This window comes from Ascaphus truei, chromosome 22 (genome assembly GCF_040206685.1).
Source record: "Ascaphus truei isolate aAscTru1 chromosome 22, aAscTru1.hap1, whole genome shotgun sequence".
Classification (NCBI taxonomy): Eukaryota; Metazoa; Chordata; class Amphibia; order Anura; family Ascaphidae; genus Ascaphus; species Ascaphus truei.
The window spans coordinates 12,976,125-12,995,122 of record NC_134504.1 but is presented as its reverse complement, the minus strand read 5'-3'; the positions used below and the strand labels follow the sequence as shown (position 1 = coordinate 12,995,122).

The window sequence follows — 18,998 nt, the reverse complement described above, 5'->3', positions numbered from 1 at the left end:
TTACCCACCAGCAGTGTCCCACCCAGGCACCCGTTACTGGCCAGGGACGGACTGTTACCCACGGGCAGTGTCCCACCCAGGCACCCGTTACTGGCCAGGGAGCGACTGTTACCCACGGGCAGTGTCCCACCCAGGCACCCGTTACTGGCCAGGGACGGACTGTTACCACCGGCAGTGTCCCACCCAGGCACCCGTTACTGGCCAGGGACGGACTGTTACCCACGGGCAGTGTCCCACCCAGGCACCCGTTACTGGCCAGGGAGCGACTGTTACCCACCAGGCAGTGTCCCACCCAGGCACCCGTTACTGGCCAGGGAGCGACTGTTACCCACCGGCAGTGTCCCACCCAGGCACCCGTTACTGGCCAGGGACGGACTGTTACCCACCGGCAGTGTCCCACCCAGGCACCCGTTACTGGCCAGGGAGCGACTGTTACCCACGGCAGTGTCCCACCCAGGCACCCGTTACTGGCCAGGGACGGACTGTTACCCACCGGCAGTGTCCCACCCAGGCACCCGTTACTGGCCAGGGAGCGACTGTTACCCGCCGGCAGTGTCCCACCCAGGCACCCGTTACTGGCCAGGGAGCGACTGTTACCCACCGGGCAGTGTCCCACCCAGGCACCCGTTACTGGCCAGGGAGCGACTGTTACCCCCGGGCAGTGTCCCACCCAGGCACCCGTTACTGGCCAGGGAGCGACTGTTACCCACCGGCAGTGTCCCACCCAGGCACCCGTTACTGGCCAGGGAGCGACTGTTACCCACCGGCAGTGTCCCACCCAGGCACCCGTTACTGGCCAGGGAGCGACTGTTACCCACCGGCAGTGTCCCACCCAGGCACCCGTTACTGGCCAGGGAGCGACTGTTACCCACGGGCAGTGTCCCACCCAGGCACCCGTTACTGGCCAGGGACGGACTGTTACCCAGCGGGCAGTGTCCCACCCAGGCACCCGTTACTGGCCAGGGAGCGACTGTTACCCGCGGGCAGTGTCCCACCCAGGCACCCGTTACTGGCCAGGGAGCGACTGTTACCCACCGGCAGTGTCCCACCCAGGCACCCGTTACTGGCCAGGGAGCGACTGTTACCCACGGGCAGTGTCCCACCCAGGCACCCGTTACTGGCCAGGGAGCGACTGTTACCCACCGGCAGTGTCCCACCCAGGCACCCGTTACTGGCCAGGGAGCGGACTGTTACCCACCGGCAGTGTCCCACCCAGGCACCCGTTACTGGCCAGGGAGCGACTGTTACCCACCGGCAGTGTCCCACCCAGGCACCCGTTACTGGCCAGGGAGCGACTGTTACCCGCGGGCAGTGTCCCACCCAGGCACCCGTTACTGGCCAGGGACGGACTGTTACCCGCGGGCAGTGTCCCACCCAGGCACCCGTTACTGGCCAGGGAGCGACTGTTACCCCGCGGGCAGTGTCCCACCCAGGCACCCGTTACTGGCCAGGGAGCGACTGTTACCCACCGGCAGTGTCCCACCCAGGCACCCGTTACTGGCCAGGGAGCGACTGTTACCCGCGGGCAGTGTCCCACCCAGGCACCCGTTACTGGCCAGGGACGGACTGTTACCCGCGGGCAGTGTCCCACCCAGGCACCCGTTACTGGCCAGGGAGCGACTGTTACCCGCGGGCAGTGTCCCACCCAGGCACCCGTTACTGGCCAGGGAGCGACTGTTACCCACCGGCAGTGTCCCACCCAGGCACCCGTTACTGGCCAGGGAGCGACTGTTACCCACGGGCAGTGTCCCACCCAGGCACCCGTTACTGGCCAGGGAGCGACTGTTACCCACGGGCAGTGTCCCACCCAGGCACCCGTTACTGGCCAGGGACGGACTGTTACCCGCGGGCAGTGTCCCACCCAGGCACCCGTTACTGGCCAGGGACGGACTGTTACCCGCGGGCAGTGTCCCACCCAGGCACCCGTTACTGGCCAGGGACGGACTGTTACCCACCGGCAGTGTCCCACCCAGGCACCCGTTACTGGCCAGGGACGGACTGTTACCCACCGGCAGTGTCCCACCCAGGCACCCGTTACTGGCCAGGGAGCGACTGTTACCCGCCGGCAGTGTCCCACCCAGGCACCCGTTACTGGCCAGGGACCGACTGTTACCCACGGGCAGTGTCCCACCCAGGCACCCGTTACTGGCCAGGGAGCGACTGTTACCCGCCGGCAGTGTCCCACCCAGGCACCCGTTACTGGCCAGGGAGCGACTGTTACCCACCGGCAGTGTCCCACCCAGGCACCCGTTACTGGCCAGGGACGGACTGTTACCCACCGGCAGTGTCCCACCCAGGCACCCGTTACTGGCCAGGGACGGACTGTTACCCACCGGCAGTGTCCCACCCAGGCACCCGTTACTGGCCAGGGAGCGACTGTTACCCACCGGCAGTGTCCCACCCAGGCACTTACTGGCCAGGGACCGACTGTTACCCGCCGGCAGTGTCCCACCCCAGGCACCCGTTACTGGCCAGGGACGGACTGTTACCCGCCGGCAGTGTCCCACCCAGGCAACCCGTTACTGGCCAGGGAGCGACTGTTACCCACCGGCAGTGTCCCACCCAGGCACCCGTTACTGGCCAGGGACCGGACTGTTACCCACCGGCAGTGTCCCACCCAGGCACCCGTTACTGGCCAGGGAGCGACTGTTACCCACCGGCAGTGTCCCACCCAGGCACCCGTTACTGGCCAGGGAGCGACTGTTACCCACCGGCAGTGTCCCACCCAGGCACCCGTTACTGGCCAGGGAGCGACTGTTACCCACCGGCAGTGTCCCACCCAGGCACCCGTTACTGGCCAGGGAGCGACTGTTACCCACCGGCAGTGTCCCACCCAGGCACCCGTTACTGGCCAGGGACGGACTGTTACCCACCGGCAGTGTCCCACCCAGGCACCCGTTACTGGCCAGGGAGCGACTGTTACCCACCGGCAGTGTCCCACCCAGGCACCCGTTACTGGCCAGGGAGCGACTGTTACCCACCGGCAGTGTCCCACCCAGGCACCCGTTACTGGCCAGGGAGCGACTGTTACCCACGGGCAGTGTCCCACCCAGGCACCCGTTACTGGCCAGGGAGCGACTGTTACCCACGGGCAGTGTCCCACCCAGGCACCCGTTACTGGCCAGGGACGGACTGTTACCCACCGGCAGTGTCCCACCCAGGCACCCGTTACTGGCCAGGGACGGACTGTTACCCGCCGGCAGTGTCCCACCCAGGCACCCGTTACTGGCCAGGGAGCGACTGTTACCCACCGGCAGTGTCCCACCCAGGCACCCGTTACTGGCCAGGGAGCGACTGTTACCCGCCGGCAGTGTCCCACCCAGGCACCCGTTACTGGCCAGGCAGCAACACCCACAGGCGGGTTTCAGCCTCTGACCCTCACCCTGTGCCACTTACACCCAGCCTCTGACCCTCACCCTGTGCCACTTACACCCAGCCTCTGACCCTCACCCTGTGCCACTTACACCCAGCCTCTGACCCTCACCCTGTGCCACTTACACCCAGCCTCTGACCCTCACCCTGTGCCACTTACACCCAGGGTCTGACCCCCACCCTGTGCCACTTACACCAAGCCTCTGACCCTCACCCTGTGCCACTTACACCCAGCCTCTGACCCTCACCCTGTGCCACTTACACCCACCCTCTGACCCTCACCCTGTGACACTTACACCCAGCCACTGACCATCACCCTGTGACACTTACACCGACCCTAACCCTGTGACACTTACACCCAGCTTCTGACCCTCACCCTGTGACACTTACACCCAGCCTCTGACCCTCACCCTGTGCCACTTACACCCAGGCTCTGACCCCCACCCTGTGACACTTACACCCAGCCTCTGACCCTCACCCTGTGCCACTTACACCCAGCCTCTGACCCTCACCCTGTGCCACTTACACCCAGCCTCTGACCCTCACCCTGTGCCACTTACACCCAGTCTCTGACCCCCACCCTGTGCCACTTACACCCAGCCTCTGACCCTCACCCTGTGCCACTTACACCCAGCCTCTGACCCTCACCCTGTGCCACTTACACCCAGCCTCTGACCCCCACCCTTTGCCACTTACACCCAGGTTCTGACCCTCACCCTGTGCCACTTACACCCAGCCTCTGACCCCCACCCTGTGCCACTTACACCCAGCCTCTGACCCTCACCCTGTGCCACTTACACCCAGCCTCTGACCCCCACCCTGTGCCACTTACACCCAGCCTCTGACCCCCACCCTGTGCCACTTACACCCAGCCTCTGACCCCCACCCTGTGGCACTTACACCCAGCCTCTGATCCCCACCCTGTGCCACTTACACCGAGCCTCTGACCCCCACCCTGTGCCACTTACACCCAGCCTCTGACCCCCACCCTGTGCCACTTACACCCAGCCTCTGACCCTCACCCTGTGCCACTTACACCCAGCCTCTGACCCCCACCCTGTGCCACTTACACCCAGCCTCTGACCCTCACCCTGTGCCACTTACACCCAGCCTCTGACCCCCACCCTGTGCCACTTACACCCAGCCTCTGACCCCCACCCTGTGCCACTTACACCCAGCCTCTGACCCCCACCCTGTGGCACTTACACCCAGCCTCTGATCCCCACCCTGTGCCACTTACACCGAGCCTCTGACCCCCACCCTGTGCAACTTACACCCAGCCTCTGACCCCCACCCTGTGCCACTTACACCCAGCCTCTGACCCTCACCCTGTGCCACTTACACCCAGCCTCTGACCCTCACCCTTTGACACTTACACCCAGCCTCTGACCCTCACCCTGTGCCACTTACACCCAGCCTCTGACCCTCACCCGGGGAGCGTGTGTGTGTGTGTATCTCTCCGTGTGTGTGTGTATCTCTCCCATGGCAGTGCAGCCGGGGAGCGTATGTGTGTGTATCTCTCCGTGTGTGTGTGTATCTCTCCGTGTGTGTGTGTATCTCGCCCATGGCACTGCAGCCGGGGAGCGTATGTGTGTGTATCTCTCCGTGTGTGTGTATCTCTCCGTGTGTGTGTGTATCTCTCCGTGTGTGTGTGTATCTCTCCGTGTGTGTATCTCTCTGTGTGTATCTCTCCCATGGCAGTGCAGCCGGGGAGCGTATGTGTGTGTATCTCTCCGTGTGTGTGTGTATTTCTCCGTGTGTGTGTGTGTATCTCTCCGTGTGTGTTTGTATCTCTCCGTGTGTGTGTGTGTATCTCTCCGTGTGTGTATGTATCTCTCCGTGTGTGTGTGTATCTCTCTGTGTGTGTGTGTATCTCTCCGTGTGTGTGTATCTCTCCGTGTGTGTGTGTATCTCTCTGTGTATCTCTGTGTGTGTGTGTGTATCTCTCCGTGTATCTCTCTGTGTGTATCTCTCTGTGTATGTATCTCTGTGTGTGTGTATCTCTCCATGTGTGTGTATCTCTCTGTGTGTATCTCTGTGTGTGTGTATCTCTCCGTGTATCTCTCTGTGTATGTATCTCTGTGTGTGTGTATCTCTCCATGTGTGTGTATCTCTCCGTGTGTGTGAGTATCTCTCCGTGTGTGTGTATCTCTCCGTGTGTGTGTGTGTATCTCTCCGTGTGTGTGTGTATCTCTCCGTGTGTATCTCTCCCATGGCAGTGCAGCCGGGGAGCGTATGTCCCGGTCAGTAGTGATGAGAAGTTCTGCACCAAACAATATCGGGTCTGTCACCATGGCTATAATCCCATTGTGGACTGCGCCCGAGCCATGGCGTCTGTCTACCAGTAACGAGCCACCATATTAATATATCCCGCTCTGCTCTCTATGCAGTAATCCGAGCCATGGCGTCTGTCTACCAGTAAGGGCCACCATATTAATATATCCCGCTCTGCTCTCTATGCAGTAATCCGAGCCAAGGCCATCAGCAGGAAAGAGGTGGATAGTGGGAACGATGTTTATGGAAATCCCATCAAAAGGATCCAGTACGAGATCAAACAGATCAAGGTAGGGAGAAAAACAGGGTGTCACCTGTGTGTCATATTGTGTGTGTCCCCTCTCCTGTCTCTGTCCCCTGCGGTTCTCTGTGTCCCTGATCCCTACGTCCTGCCCTCTCTCCTGTCTCTGTCCCCTGTGGTTCTCTGTGTCCCTGATCCCTACGTCCTGCCCTCTCTCCTGTCTCTGTCCCCTGTGGTTCTCTGTGTCCCTGATCCCTACGTCCTGCCCTCTCTCCTGTCTCTGTCCCCTGTGGTTCTCTGTGTCCCTGATCCCTACGTCCTGCCCCCTCTCCTGTCTCTGTCCCCTGCGGTTCTCTGTGTCCCTGATCCCTACGTCCTGCCCTCTCTCCTGTCTCTGTCCCCTGTGGTTCTCTGTGTCCCTGATCCCTACGTCCTGCCCCCTCTCCTGTCTCTGTCCCCTGCGGTTCTCTGTGTCCCTGATCCCTACGTCCTGTCCTCTCTCCTGTCTCTGTCCCCTGTGGTTCTCTGTGTCCCTGATCCCTACGTCCTGTCCTCTCTCCTGTCTCTGTCCCCTGTGGTTCTCTGTGTCCCTGATCCCTACGTCCTGCCCTCTCTCCTGTCTCTGTCCCCTGCGGTTCCCTGTGTTCCTGATCCCTACGTTCTGTCCCCTGCGGTTCTCTGTGTTCCTGATCCCTACGTCCTGTCCCCTCTCCTGTCTCTGTCCTCTCTCCTGTCTCTGTCCCCTGCGGTTCTCTGTGTCCCTGATCCCTACGTCCTGCCCTCTCTCCTGTCTCTGTCCCCTGCGGTTCCCTGTGTTCCTGATCCCTACGTTCTGTCCCCTGCGGTTCTCTGTGTTCCTGATCCCTACGTCCTGTCCCCTCTCCTGTCTCTGTCCCCTGTGGTTCTCTGTGTCCCTGATCCCTACGTCCTGCCCTCTCTCCTGTCTCTGTCCCCTGTGTTCCTGATCCCTACGTCCTGCCCCCTCTCCTGTCTCTGTCCCCTGTGGTTCTCTGTGTCCCTGATCCCTACGTCCTGCCCTCTCTCCTGTCTCTGTCCCCTGCGGTTCTCTGTGTCCCTGATCCCTACGTCCTGCCCCCTCTCCTGTCTCTGTCCCCTGTGGTTCTCTGTGTCCCTGATCCCTACGTCCTGCCCCCTCTCCTGTCTCTGTCCCCTGCGGTTCTCTGTGTCCCTGATCCCTACGTCCTGCCCCCTCTCCTGTCTCTGTCCCCTGCGGTTCTCTGTGTTCCTGATCCCTACGTCCTGCTCCCTCTCCTGTCTCTGTCCCCTGTGGTTCTCTGTGTCCCTGATCCCTACGTCCTGCCCCCTCTCCTGTCTCTGTCTCCTGTGGTTCTCTGTGTCCCTGATCCCTACGTCCTGCCCCCTCTCCTGTCTCTGTCCCCTGCGGTTCTCTGTGTCCCTGATCCCTACGTCCTGCTCCCTCTCCTGTCTCTGTCCCCTGTGGTTCTCTGTGTCCCTGATCCCTACGTCCTGCCCCCTCTCCTGTCTCTGTCTCCTGCGGTTCTCTGTGTCCCTGATCCCTACGTCCTGCCCCCTCTCCTGTCTCTGTCCCCTGCGGTTCTCTGTGTCCCTGATCCCTACGTCCTGCTCCCTCTCCTGTCTCTGTCCCCTGTGGTTCTCTGTGTCCCTGATCCCTACGTCCTGCCCCCTCTCCTGTCTCTGTCTCCTGCGGTTCTCTGTGTCCCTGATCCCTACGTCCTGCCCCCTCCTTCCTGTCTCTGCCCCCTCTCCTGTCTCTGTCCCCTGCGGTTCTCTGTGTCCCTGATCCCTACGTCCTGCCCCCTCCTTCCTGTCCCTGCAGATGTTTAAGGGACCTGAGAAAGACATTGAGTTTATCTTCACGGCTCCGTCCTCCGCTGTGTGCGGGGTGACGCTGGAGACAGCCAGCAAGAAGGAGTATCTGATTGCAGGTAGGAGGGGGACTTGCACCCATGGGGTGGCTGCATGCTGCCCTGCTAACTCTGCATAGCCCTTTTTAACCCCTGCTACTCCATGAGCTCCTCTGACCCTCTGTCCTGCCCCCCAGGGAAGGCGGAGGGTAATGGGAAGATGCACATTACTCTGTGTGACTTCATTATCCCCTGGGACTCGCTGAGCCCCACGCAGAAGAAGAGTCTGAACCAGCGATATGAGATGGGTTGTGAGTGCAAGGTGAGCGGGGGGAATACAGGGGAGGGGGGGTTCAGGGGAGGGGGGTACCGGCGAGGGGTGGGGGTATATGGGGGGGGGGGTTCAGGGGAGGGGTGGGGGTATATGGGGGGGTAGCGGGGAGGGGTGGGGGTATATGGGGGGGGTTCAGGGGAGGGGTGGGGGTATATGGGGAGGGGGGTAGCGGGGAGGGGTGGGGTTATATGGGGGGGGGTAGCGGGGAGGGGTGGGGGTATATGGGGGATACCGCACCCTCTGACCTTGTCTCCCTGTGATTCTGATGCCACAGTCCGTAGTGGGTCACCACCTGAAAACATTGGTGCCTGTGAAGTGGGATGTTGTAATAACCCTCAGAGCCCCCGCAGTGCTGTACAGAGCCCCCCCCCCCCCACCTGCAGCGCTGAGCACAGAGCCCCCCCCCCCCCCGCAGCACTGGGCACAGAGTCCACCCCCATAGTGCTGGGTATAGAGCCCCCCGCAGCGTTGGGCACCGGGCCCCCCCTCGCAGCGCTGGACACAGAGCCCCCCCCTCCGCAGCGCTGGGCAGAGCCCCCCCGCAGCGCTGGTCACAGAGAAAGCACTGGGCACAGAGCTCCCCCCCCCATAGCGCTGGGCACAGACCCCCCCCTCCCGCAGCGCTGAGCACAGAGCCCCCCCCCCCGCAGTGCTGGGCAAAGAGCCCCCCGCAGCGCTGGGCACAGACCTCCCCCCCCCGCAGTGCTGAGCACAGAGCCCCCCCCCCCCCCCGCAGCGCTGCACAGAGCCCCCCCACCCCCCTCGCACCGTGCTGCACAGAGCCCACACCCCCCCCCCACCGCACCGCACAGACCCCACCACCCCCCCGCACCGCACAGAGCCCCCCCCGCACCGCACAGACCCCACCACCCCCCCGCACCGCACAGACCCCCCCCCCCCCCCCACACTGCACAGAGCCGGTTTAGGAGAAGCTGAGCTCTTGTTTGAGTAACAGCAACAACACAGATCGCCGGTGCCGACACTGTAACCAGTGTGCGATTGTGTGCGATTGTGTGCGATTGTGTGCATCCCTCTGGCGCTGTCAGGGTTCGGCTCCCGGGAGGGCCCTTCACCAGCACCGCGGAGGCCTGAGATACAGATGTGAGGGCACCGGCGTCTTCTCTCCGGTGATCATTGCCATAAACCAGCCACCAGTGAGTGCCAGAGCTGGTCTACAAACCCTCACATGCCACAGTCTTTCTTTACCTATTGGTACTCACACCGCCCTGTGCAGACCACGACTGCCCGGGGTAACCCGGAGTATTTGGTAGCATTAGGCAATCATTGGTACCCCCTGTGCAGCCTGAAGGATGTTTACGTGATACTCTGTAACACTTTGTCTCGCCCCCCCCCAGATCTCCCGGTGCCCCTCCATCCCCTGCCTCGTCACGTCCCAGGACGAGTGCCTCTGGACGGACTGGATCACCGAAAAGAGCATCAACGGGCGCCAGGCGAAGCACTACGCCTGCATCAAGCGCAGCGACGGCTCCTGTTCCTGGTACCGGGGGGACCGCGCCCCCCAAGCAGGAGTTCCTCGACATTGAGGACCCGTAAACCTCCCCCCCCGCCCCCCACCCGTCACCCCACCACCCTGCGCCCTACCCGAAACCCCCCCGAGGGTCCAGGCCCCAGAGGAGAGGAAGCGGGCGCCGTGGGTGGTCCAGTTCCAACGTCCTGCAAACAACCTTGTGACCAGATGGAAGGGCCCGGCTGGATGGTCAGCTTAACCCCTTGGGTGCTGAGGAGACTGCAGCATTTAAGGGATTAAATGGAATCAGAATGGGGGTACTAGGCCGCCCCCCCCCCCCCCACTCCCACCCCCCTCAAACACTGTGTTCAGAGCGCACAAGGTCCCAGGGAGGTCACACCCCTTTATTCTGTGTAGCTGGTCTACAGACCCCTCTTTCACTGAGGGGGGTCCTCTCTGAACCCCGATCCACCCCCCCCCCTTTTCCCAAAATATAGGATTCTGTTGCTTTCGTAGCCTGATTTTCTGAACCCCCGTTGAGTGCTGGAGAAGTCTGGGCCGTCCACGCTCCCGGGGGTATCCACTGTAATTAGGGTGATTCCACACACACTGATTAGTCAGGGGATGAGATTAAGGAGTGCTCCTGTATGTAGCCCCCGTTACCCAGCCTCTGCCTTTCACCTAATGCACAATATGTTTGGGCAGATTCTCCCAGCCCCGGTTCTGACTTTCGCCTTCATTCTGATATTTGTCGTCGTTTTCTTCATGTTTAGAAAAGCCGGACTACAAATTGCAGAATTGAGGCGATAGGAGCGAGGCCGAAGCACACCCAGAATGTGCGCGCAACGTTACTCTGTGCAGATCACCCAGAATGTGCGCGCAACGTTACTCTGTGCAGATCACCCAGAATGTGCACGCAACGTTACTCTGTGCAGATCACCCAGAATGTGCGCGCAGCGTTACTCTGTGCAGATCACCCAGAATGTGCGCGCAACGTTACTCTGTGCAGATCACCCAGAATGTGCGCGCAGCGTTACTCTGTGCAGATCACCCAGAATGTGCGCGCAACGTTACTCTGTGCAGATCTGTGCAACGTGGCATGGAGCCAGGTCGCCAACCTGTGAGCTTCCCCCAATTCAACACGTTCATATAGGACCTGGGTGTAGGAACACAGCAACACACACACAGCACCCTGCTCCTGGGAGCACAGGACACACACACAGCACCCTGCTCCTGAGAGCACAGGAGACACACACCGCACCCTGCTCCTGAGAGCACAGGAGACACACACAGCACCCTGTTCCTGAGAGCACAGGAGACACACACAGCACGCTGTTCCTGAGAGGACAGGACACACACACAGCAGCCTGCTCCTGAGAGCACAGGAGACACACACAGCACCCTGTTCCTGAGAGGACAGGACACACACACAGCACCCTGCTCCTGAGAGCACAGGAGACACACACAGCACGCTGTTCCTGAGAGGACAGGACACACACACACACAGCACCCTGCTCCTGAGAGCACAGGACACACACAGCACCCTGCTCCTGAGAGGACAGGAGACACACACACAGCACCCTGCTCCTGAGAGGATAGGACACACACACACAGCACCCTGCTCCTGAGAGGACAGGACACACAGAGCACCCTGTTCCTGAGAGCACAAGACACACACACACACACAGCACCCTGCTCCTGAGAGCACAGGACACACACACACACACACACACAGCACCCTGCTCCTGAGAGCACAGGACACACACACACACAGCACCCTGCTCCTGAGAGCACAGGACACACACACACACACAGCACCCTGCTCCTGAGAGCACAGGACACACACACACATACACACACACACAGCACCCTGCTCCTGAGAGTACAGGACACACAGCACCCTGCCCCTGAGAGCACAGGACACACACACACACACACAGCACCCTGCTCCTGAGAGCACAGGACACACACATACACACACACCGTGCTCCTGAGAGCACAGGACACACACACACACACACACAGCACCCTGCTCCTGAGCACAGAACACACACACACACAGCACCCTGCTCCTGAGCACAGGACATACACACAGCACCCTGCTCCTGAGAGCACAGGACACACACATACACACACACAGCACCCTGCTCCTGAGCACAGGACACACAGCACCCTGCTCCTGAGCACAGGACACACACACAGCACCCTGCTCCGGAGAGCACAGGACACACACACACACACACCACCCTGCCCCTGAGAGCACAGGACACACACACACACACAGCACCCTGCCCCTGAGAGCACAGGACACACACACACGCAGCACCCTGCTCCTGAGCACAGGACACACACACAGCACCCTGCTCCTGAGCACAGGACACACACACACAGCACCCTGCTCCTGAGCACAGAACACACACACACACACACACAGCACCCTGCTCCTGAGAGCACAGGACACACACAGCACCCTGCTCCTGAGAGCACAGGACACACACACACACACACACACACACACACACACAGCACCCTGCTCCTGAGCACAGGACACAAGGCTCCTTATGCCTGATACACTGCATAGCATGTGGGACTCTGTAACCCCGTCAGTGCTGGTCGAGCACACCTAGTGACGCATCCCCAGCAATGAATTGTAACCTGCTGGATACAAGTTGTTACATTATATTTATATCACATGACAAATTGGCGTTTCACTTTATCCCTGCGATGGCTTTCTGGTTTCTGTCACCCCCATAACCCCCCCCCCCCCCAACTTTCTTTCTGTGCAAACATGTATACTGTAAGATATAATATGAATTCACAGTAGAGTCCTTGCTTGGTAAATATAAAGAGAAATGTGTATTTTTCTGCTGCCAATATTAATTTAAAGCGTAGTTGTTTGTGTTTCTTTGCTGAGCAGACGAGAGGTTTTGCCCCACGTTCCGATGCTCTGCGCTTTGCACCACATTCCGATGCTCTGCGCTTTGCACCACATTCCGATGCTCTGCGCTTTGCACCACATTCCGATGCTCTGCGCTTTGCACCACGTTCCGATGCTCTGCGCTTTGCACCACGTTCAGATGCTCTGCGCTTTGCACCACGTTCCGATGCCCTGCTCTTTGCACCACGTTCCGATGCCCTGCTCTTTGCACCACGTTCCCATGCTCTGCGCTTTGCACCACGTTCCGATGCTCTGCGCTTTGCACCACGTTCCGATGCTCTGCGCTTTGCACCACATTCCGATGCTCTGCTCTTTGCACCACATTCCGATGCCCTGCGCTTTGCACCACGTTCCGATGCCCTGCTCTTTGCACCACGTTCCCATGCTCTGCGCTTTGCACCACGTTCCCATGCTCTGCGCTTTGCACCACTTTCCGATGCTCTGCGCTTTGCACCACGTTCCCATGCTCTGCGCTTTGCACCACGTTCCCATGCTCTGCGCTTTGCACCACTTTCCGATGCCCTGCTCTTTGCACCACTTTCCGATGCCCTGCGCTTTGCACCACATTCCGATGCCCTGCGCTTTGCACCACGTTCCCATGCTCCGCGCTTTGCACCACGTTCCCATGCCGTGCGCTTTGCACCACTTTCCGATGCCCTGCTCTTTGCACCACGTTCCGATGCCCTGCGCTTTGCACCACGTTCCGATGCTCTGCGCTTTGCACCACGTTCCGATGCCCTGCGCTTTGCACCATGTTCCGATGCTCTGCGCTTTGCACCACTTTCCGATGCCCTGCGCTTTGCACCACGTTCCCATGCTCTGCGCTTTGCACCACGTTCCCATGCTCTGTGCTTTGCACCACGTTCCGATGCTCTGCGCTTTGCACCACGTTCCCATGCCGTGCGCTTTGCACCATGCTCTGCGCTTTGCACCACGTTCCGATGCTCTGATGTGAACATTTCATCGATGCCATTAAACAGTATTATCTTCCAACGTTACCTGTCTGGGCTCAGTGTTTCTGTGTGAGCTGGGTGAGGCCACGGATTATCCCACGCATTGCTTCCCATGTTGCATTGCTCTGCAGTGGAAGAGAAGGGGCTTAAAGCTGCAGACCCAGCAATATCCTACACTTTTTATTTTTTAAATAAATCAGTTCTTACTGATAATTGTAGCATTTCTTTTTTTTAAACAACTCTGAATTACATATTTAATGTATTATAATGTAACTAGAATTTTTTTGTTTCTATAGCAACCATTTACAAAGTCACATCCCCTTGATCTTCTGAAACAGGCTCTGGTACGCCCCTTTTGGAGCCCTGCCCTCTCTCTAGCAGTGCACCAATTGTATCTAGTGACTGCCCGGTCACATGATCTTCCCCACAGAACTTTGCATCTTTGGTCCTCTTCTGCTGCACTGACAGCCATTTAGTGAACCCCCGAGCTGAATCTTTGCCGATCGATCACAGGAGAACGGATCGATTGGCAATTTAGCTATTTACTTATTGTGTGGGTTGTATTGTGCACATTGTCACGGGAGACCAGTACTTTAGCACCGAACCCACCGGGATCGCCAGCACCAGACAGGACAAAGGTGTTGAATAAAATGGGGTTTATTCTGGCAGCCAGCAGACAAAACAAGATACAATACCAACTGGGGGCCTGGGGAGTAGACTCTAGTCTCGCTAGGTGCAGGGGCCTGGGGAGTAGACTCTAGCCTCGCTAGGTGCAGGGGCCTGGGGAGTAGTCTCTAGCCTCGCTAGGTGCAGGGGCCTGGGGAGTAGACTCTAGCCTCGCTAGGTGCAGGGGCCTGGGGAGTAGTCTCTAGCCTCGCTAGGTGCAGGGGCCTGGGGAGTAGACTCTAGCCTCGCTAGGTGCAGGGGCCTGGGGAGCAGACTCTAGCCTCGCTAGGTGCAGGGGCCTGGGGAACAGACTCTAGCCTCGCTAGGTGCTGGGGCCTGGGGAGTAGACTCTAGCCTCGCTAGGTGCAGGGGCCTGGGGAGTAGAATCTAGCCCCGCTAGGTGCAGGGGCCTGGGGAGTAGACTCTAGCCTCGCTAGGTGCAGGGGCCTGGGGAGCCGACTCTAGCCTTGCTGAGTGCAGGGGCCTAGGGAGCAAACTCTAGCCTTGCTGGGTGCAGGGGCCTGGGGAGTAGACTCTAGCCTCGCTAGGTGCAGGGGCCTGGGAAGCAGACTCTAGCCTCGCTAGGTGCAGGGGCCTGGGGAGTAGACTCTAGCCTCGCTAGGTGTAGGGGCCTGGGGAGTAGACTCTAGCCTCGCTAGGTGTAGGGGCCTGGGGAGTAGACTCTAGCCTCGCTAGGTGTAGGGGCCTGGGGAGTAGACTCTAGCCTCGCTAGGTGCAGGGGCCTGGGGAACAGACTCTAGCCTCGCTAGGTGCAGGGGCCTGGGGAGCAGACTCTAGCCTCGCTAGGTGCAGGGGCCTGCTTCAAGAAGGCTTGCCCTGTCCGCTTCTCGTCCAGGATATATTGAAGACAGTACAGGGGGAAAAACGGCGGTGCATTTGCTGCTGCTGCTGCTGCTGAAGATTGGAAACCACAAACTGCAAACCACAAAATATCCTAGGTGCAAAAATTTATTTTAGGGCATGGTAACAGCCAAAAAGAACACTCTGACGCGTTTCCCGTGGTATCCCACGCGTTTCCCGTGGTATCCCACGCTCTTCAATTGTTCCTTGGTAGGAGCACGCAGGACAGGACCAGGATATCCCCAAGGTCAGCAGTGAGTAATCCATTTACTTCATTTATGTGATCAGTCCCACACACGGTTACCTAGACCACCACATAAGACTTACCTATATGGCTAGTGGCATAATCTATGGGAGTGTGTTTAACATTGGACTATCTGGAATCCTGAGTCTTATGAACTGTCCTATGCTATGAAGATGTTTATATTTTTATATCATGATCAAACATTGCCTACTCCTGGTTAGCATCACAAGTGGGAATTAACCCTCCCCTTCCCTTTCATCGTCCAGGATATAGGAGGGCTGCACACAGCAGAGCCCCTGACATGTATCTCCAGCTGGTCACTGTAAAGATCCAAACTCCTTCCCAGAGTATGTCTCAGATAGTCCTCTGAGGGAATCTCCACGCTCGTTCCCAGAGTGTCTCTCAGTCTCTCAGATGCTCTCTGAAGGTAGATCTGTTTCTCTGATCAGCAACACCCCTTATATAGCCCTCTGTGGCTATCCATTACATGGGAGGGGTATGCTGGACAATCAGAGCGTGAATTAGGTTGGTGCCACAACAGCCAGAGGGCGTGCTAAGAGCCCATCCCCATCCCTGATGGTTCACTATTTCTCCCTCATCAAAGGTCTGTAACACCTCCATGCTCCCAACCATTGTCTCAATACACATTTATCTGCAGGAACCTCAGCTGATTAAACCAGAGTCCTCTCCATACAAATGTAGCTCACATACACATCCCATTACAAGTCTGCTATCTTAGAAATTAGCACATACAGTCACATAATCCAATTAACACTTTACAGGGCTGACTCCCAAATTACATCACAGTGCTTACACATAGATCACAAAACACTTTACCTCATACTGCCTGCTCAACTAGACTTGGGGATTGCGCTTGGAATACATTCTCACATACATAGTGCATTATACAAGCTTTTGATCACCTGAAGACCGCCTTCGTTTCTGCAGCCATCCTTATCCATCCGGATCCCAAGCTACCATTCACCTTGGAAGTAGATGCGTCGGACCTTGGAAGTAGATGCGTCGGACGTCGGAGCCGGTGCTATTCTCTCTCTGCAACGCTCGCGCTGCCCACAAACAAGACAAGACCCCGGCACTGAGGTGGGACGGTATAACACCCGCAGCAGCGGAGGCGTGCCTGGAAGGCGGATAGTTTAGCGTAGCCGGGTCTGGGTTGGAGAGTGTACGAGATGCGGTATACTTGCCGGGTTCTTGGATTGGAGAAGACAGGATAGTAGGGGTCCGTAAGCCGTGATCTGGGATTGGAGAGAGCAGCGTGGCCCGAGTCCGTGTGCCGTGTTCAAGGGTAGGAGAGATCGCCGTAGTCGAGGGTATGCCAAGGTCCAAAACCCAGAAGGGTCCACAAACAAGCCGAGTCGGTACACAAGAGGTTAACTGCAAAGGAGAGAGCACTGCACAAACGAAGTGAGCTTCGCGAGGCTACATAGGGTTATGCTGAGCAAAGCATGGGAGGAAGTATTTAAAGGCAGGACAGGCCAATGGGGACAGGGGGCGGAGCGGAGGCGCGGCCCCAGCGCAGCTGGGATAGGCTGCAGGCAACAAGGCAGGGAAGAGAGACTTGCCACGCAGCTGGGGATCGTCGCACGAGCGACGCGGGAGGTGGGACCAGGTCCCGCGCGGCAGCTAGAAGAGCTGCGGGTGCGCGCGCGCTCTGAGAGCGGAGGAGCGCGCATGGGCAGGAACAGTGGCTGCGGCGGCAGCAGCAGCAGGTAAGGAGGGAACAAGCCGCAAGGGACGTGTACCCCGATTCCTTACACTCTCAGAGGAAAAACCCTCAAGCCAGCAGCAAAAATGTTCTCTGGAGGAGTGGAGACATCTGTTGTTGGGTGCGGAGAACCCCGTCGCTATTCCCACCGACCACGAGAATTTGCTCTAGATCGAGGGCGGTCAACGCTTCGGGGGCCGTCAAGCCACGGGGTCACTTTTCTTTCCACGATTCAATTTTATTATCTCTTTTCTTCCGGGTGCGAAAAATCCCAAAGCCGATGCTCTCTCCCGCCAGTTCCTGGTAGACGACAAAACCGAGGACCAGCAGAAACCTATTCTTCCCCCCAAATGTATACTTTCTGCCGCCGCCGCCGCGTCTGAGGCTTTGAAAAGACATTGGACAAAAGCGATCTCACTTTCCGGAGGATCTCGTACTTCCTGATGGTCGATCTGTTTACCCCGCCGACTCATCGGAAGAAGGTTCTTGAATGGGGGTCACTCTGCTAAGCTTTCGGGGCATCCAGGTACTAGAAGGACCACGGATCTCGTGGAGCGGGCGTTTTGGTGGCCCGGTATGGAAAAGGACATGAAAGAATTGGTTGCTGCGTGCCCGACGTGTGCTCGGAATAAGACTCCCCGGAATAAACCACCAGGACTCCTTCGACCACGTCCCATCCCGGACCGTCCATGGACACACTTGTCCATGGACTTAATAGTCGAACTGCCAGTATTATGCTCTCTGCTGCCACCCTGCTCTCCCCCCTACATTCTCTGCTCTCTGCTGCCCCCTGCTCCCCCCTACATTCTCTGCTCTCTGCTGCCCCCTGCTCTCCCCCCTGCATTCTCTGCTCTCTGCTGCCCCCTGCTCTCCCCCCTGCATTCTCTGCTCTCTGCTGCCCCCCTGCTCTCCTCCCTGCATTCTCTGCTCTCTGCTGCCCCCCTGCTCTCCTCCCTGCATTCTCTGCTCTCTGCAGCCCCCCTGCTCTCCTCCCTGCTCTCCTCCCTGCATTCTCTGCTCTCTGCTGCCCCCTGCTCTCCCCCCTGCATTCTCTGCTCTCTGCTGCCCCCCTGCTCTCCTCCCTGCATTCTCTGCTCTCTGCTGCCCCCCTGCTCTCCCCCTGCTCTCCTCCCTGCATTCTCTGCTCTCTGCTGCCCCCTGCTCTCCTCCCTGCATTCTCTGCTCTCTGCTGCCCCCTGCTCTCCTCCCTACATTCTCTGCTCTCTGCTGCCCCCTGCTCTCCCCCTACATTCTCTGCTCTCTGCTGCCACCCTGCTCTCCCCCCTGCATTCTCTGCTCTCTGCTGCTCCCCTGCTCTCCCCCCTGCATTATCTGCTCTCTGCTGCCCCCCTGCTCTCCCCCTGCTCTCCTCCCTGCATTCTCTGCTCTCTGCTGCCACCCTGCTCTCCCCCCTGCATTCTCTGCTCTCTGCTGCCCCCTGCTCTCCCCCTGCATTCTCTGCTCTCTGCTGCCCCCCTGCTCTCCTCCCTGCATTCTCTGCTCTCTGCTGCCCCCTGCTCTCCTCCCTGCATTCTCTGCTCTCTGCTGCCCCCTGCTCTCCCCCCTGCATTCTCTGCTCTCTGCTGCCCCCCTGCTCTCCTCCCTACATTCTCTGCTCTCTGCTGCCCCCTGCTCCCCCCCTACATTCTCTGCTCTCTGCTGCCCCCCTGCTCTCCCCCCTGCATTCTCTGCTCTCTGCTGCCCCCTGCTCTCCTCCTTACATTCTCTGCTCTCTGCTGCCCCCCTGCTCTCCTCCCTACATTCTCTGCTCTCTGCTGCCCCCCTGCTCTCCTCCCTACATTCTCTGCTCTCTGCTGCCCCCTGCTCTCCTCCCTACATTCTCTGCTCTCTGCTGCCCCCTGCTCTCCCCCCTGCATTCTCTGCTCTCTGCTGCCCCCTGCTCTCCGCTCTCTGCTGCCCCCCTGCTCTCCTCCCTACATTCTCTGCTGCCCCCTGCTCTCCTCCCTACATTCTCTGCTCTCTGCTGCCCCCTGCTCTCCTCCCTACATTCTCTGCTCTCTGCTGCCCCCTGCTCTCCCCCCTGCATTCTCTGCTGCCCCCCTGCTCTCCGCTC

The 18,998-nt window shown here is 59.2% G+C and overlaps 1 protein-coding gene across 1 annotated transcript; it reads left to right on the top strand.

Annotated features, from left to right (window-relative positions):
* Window positions 1-5,765: 5,765 nt before the first annotated feature.
* Window positions 5,766-13,467, top strand: TIMP2 (TIMP metallopeptidase inhibitor 2; the record flags this gene model as incomplete). The annotated part of the gene is given in 5 exon segments (XM_075579748.1): window positions 5,766-5,936; window positions 7,707-7,815; window positions 7,932-8,056; window positions 9,424-9,573; window positions 9,575-13,467. Coding segments are annotated over 5 exon segments (603 nt in total), but the record flags the coding sequence as incomplete, so codon positions are not given.
* Window positions 13,468-18,998: the final 5,531 nt, after the last annotated feature.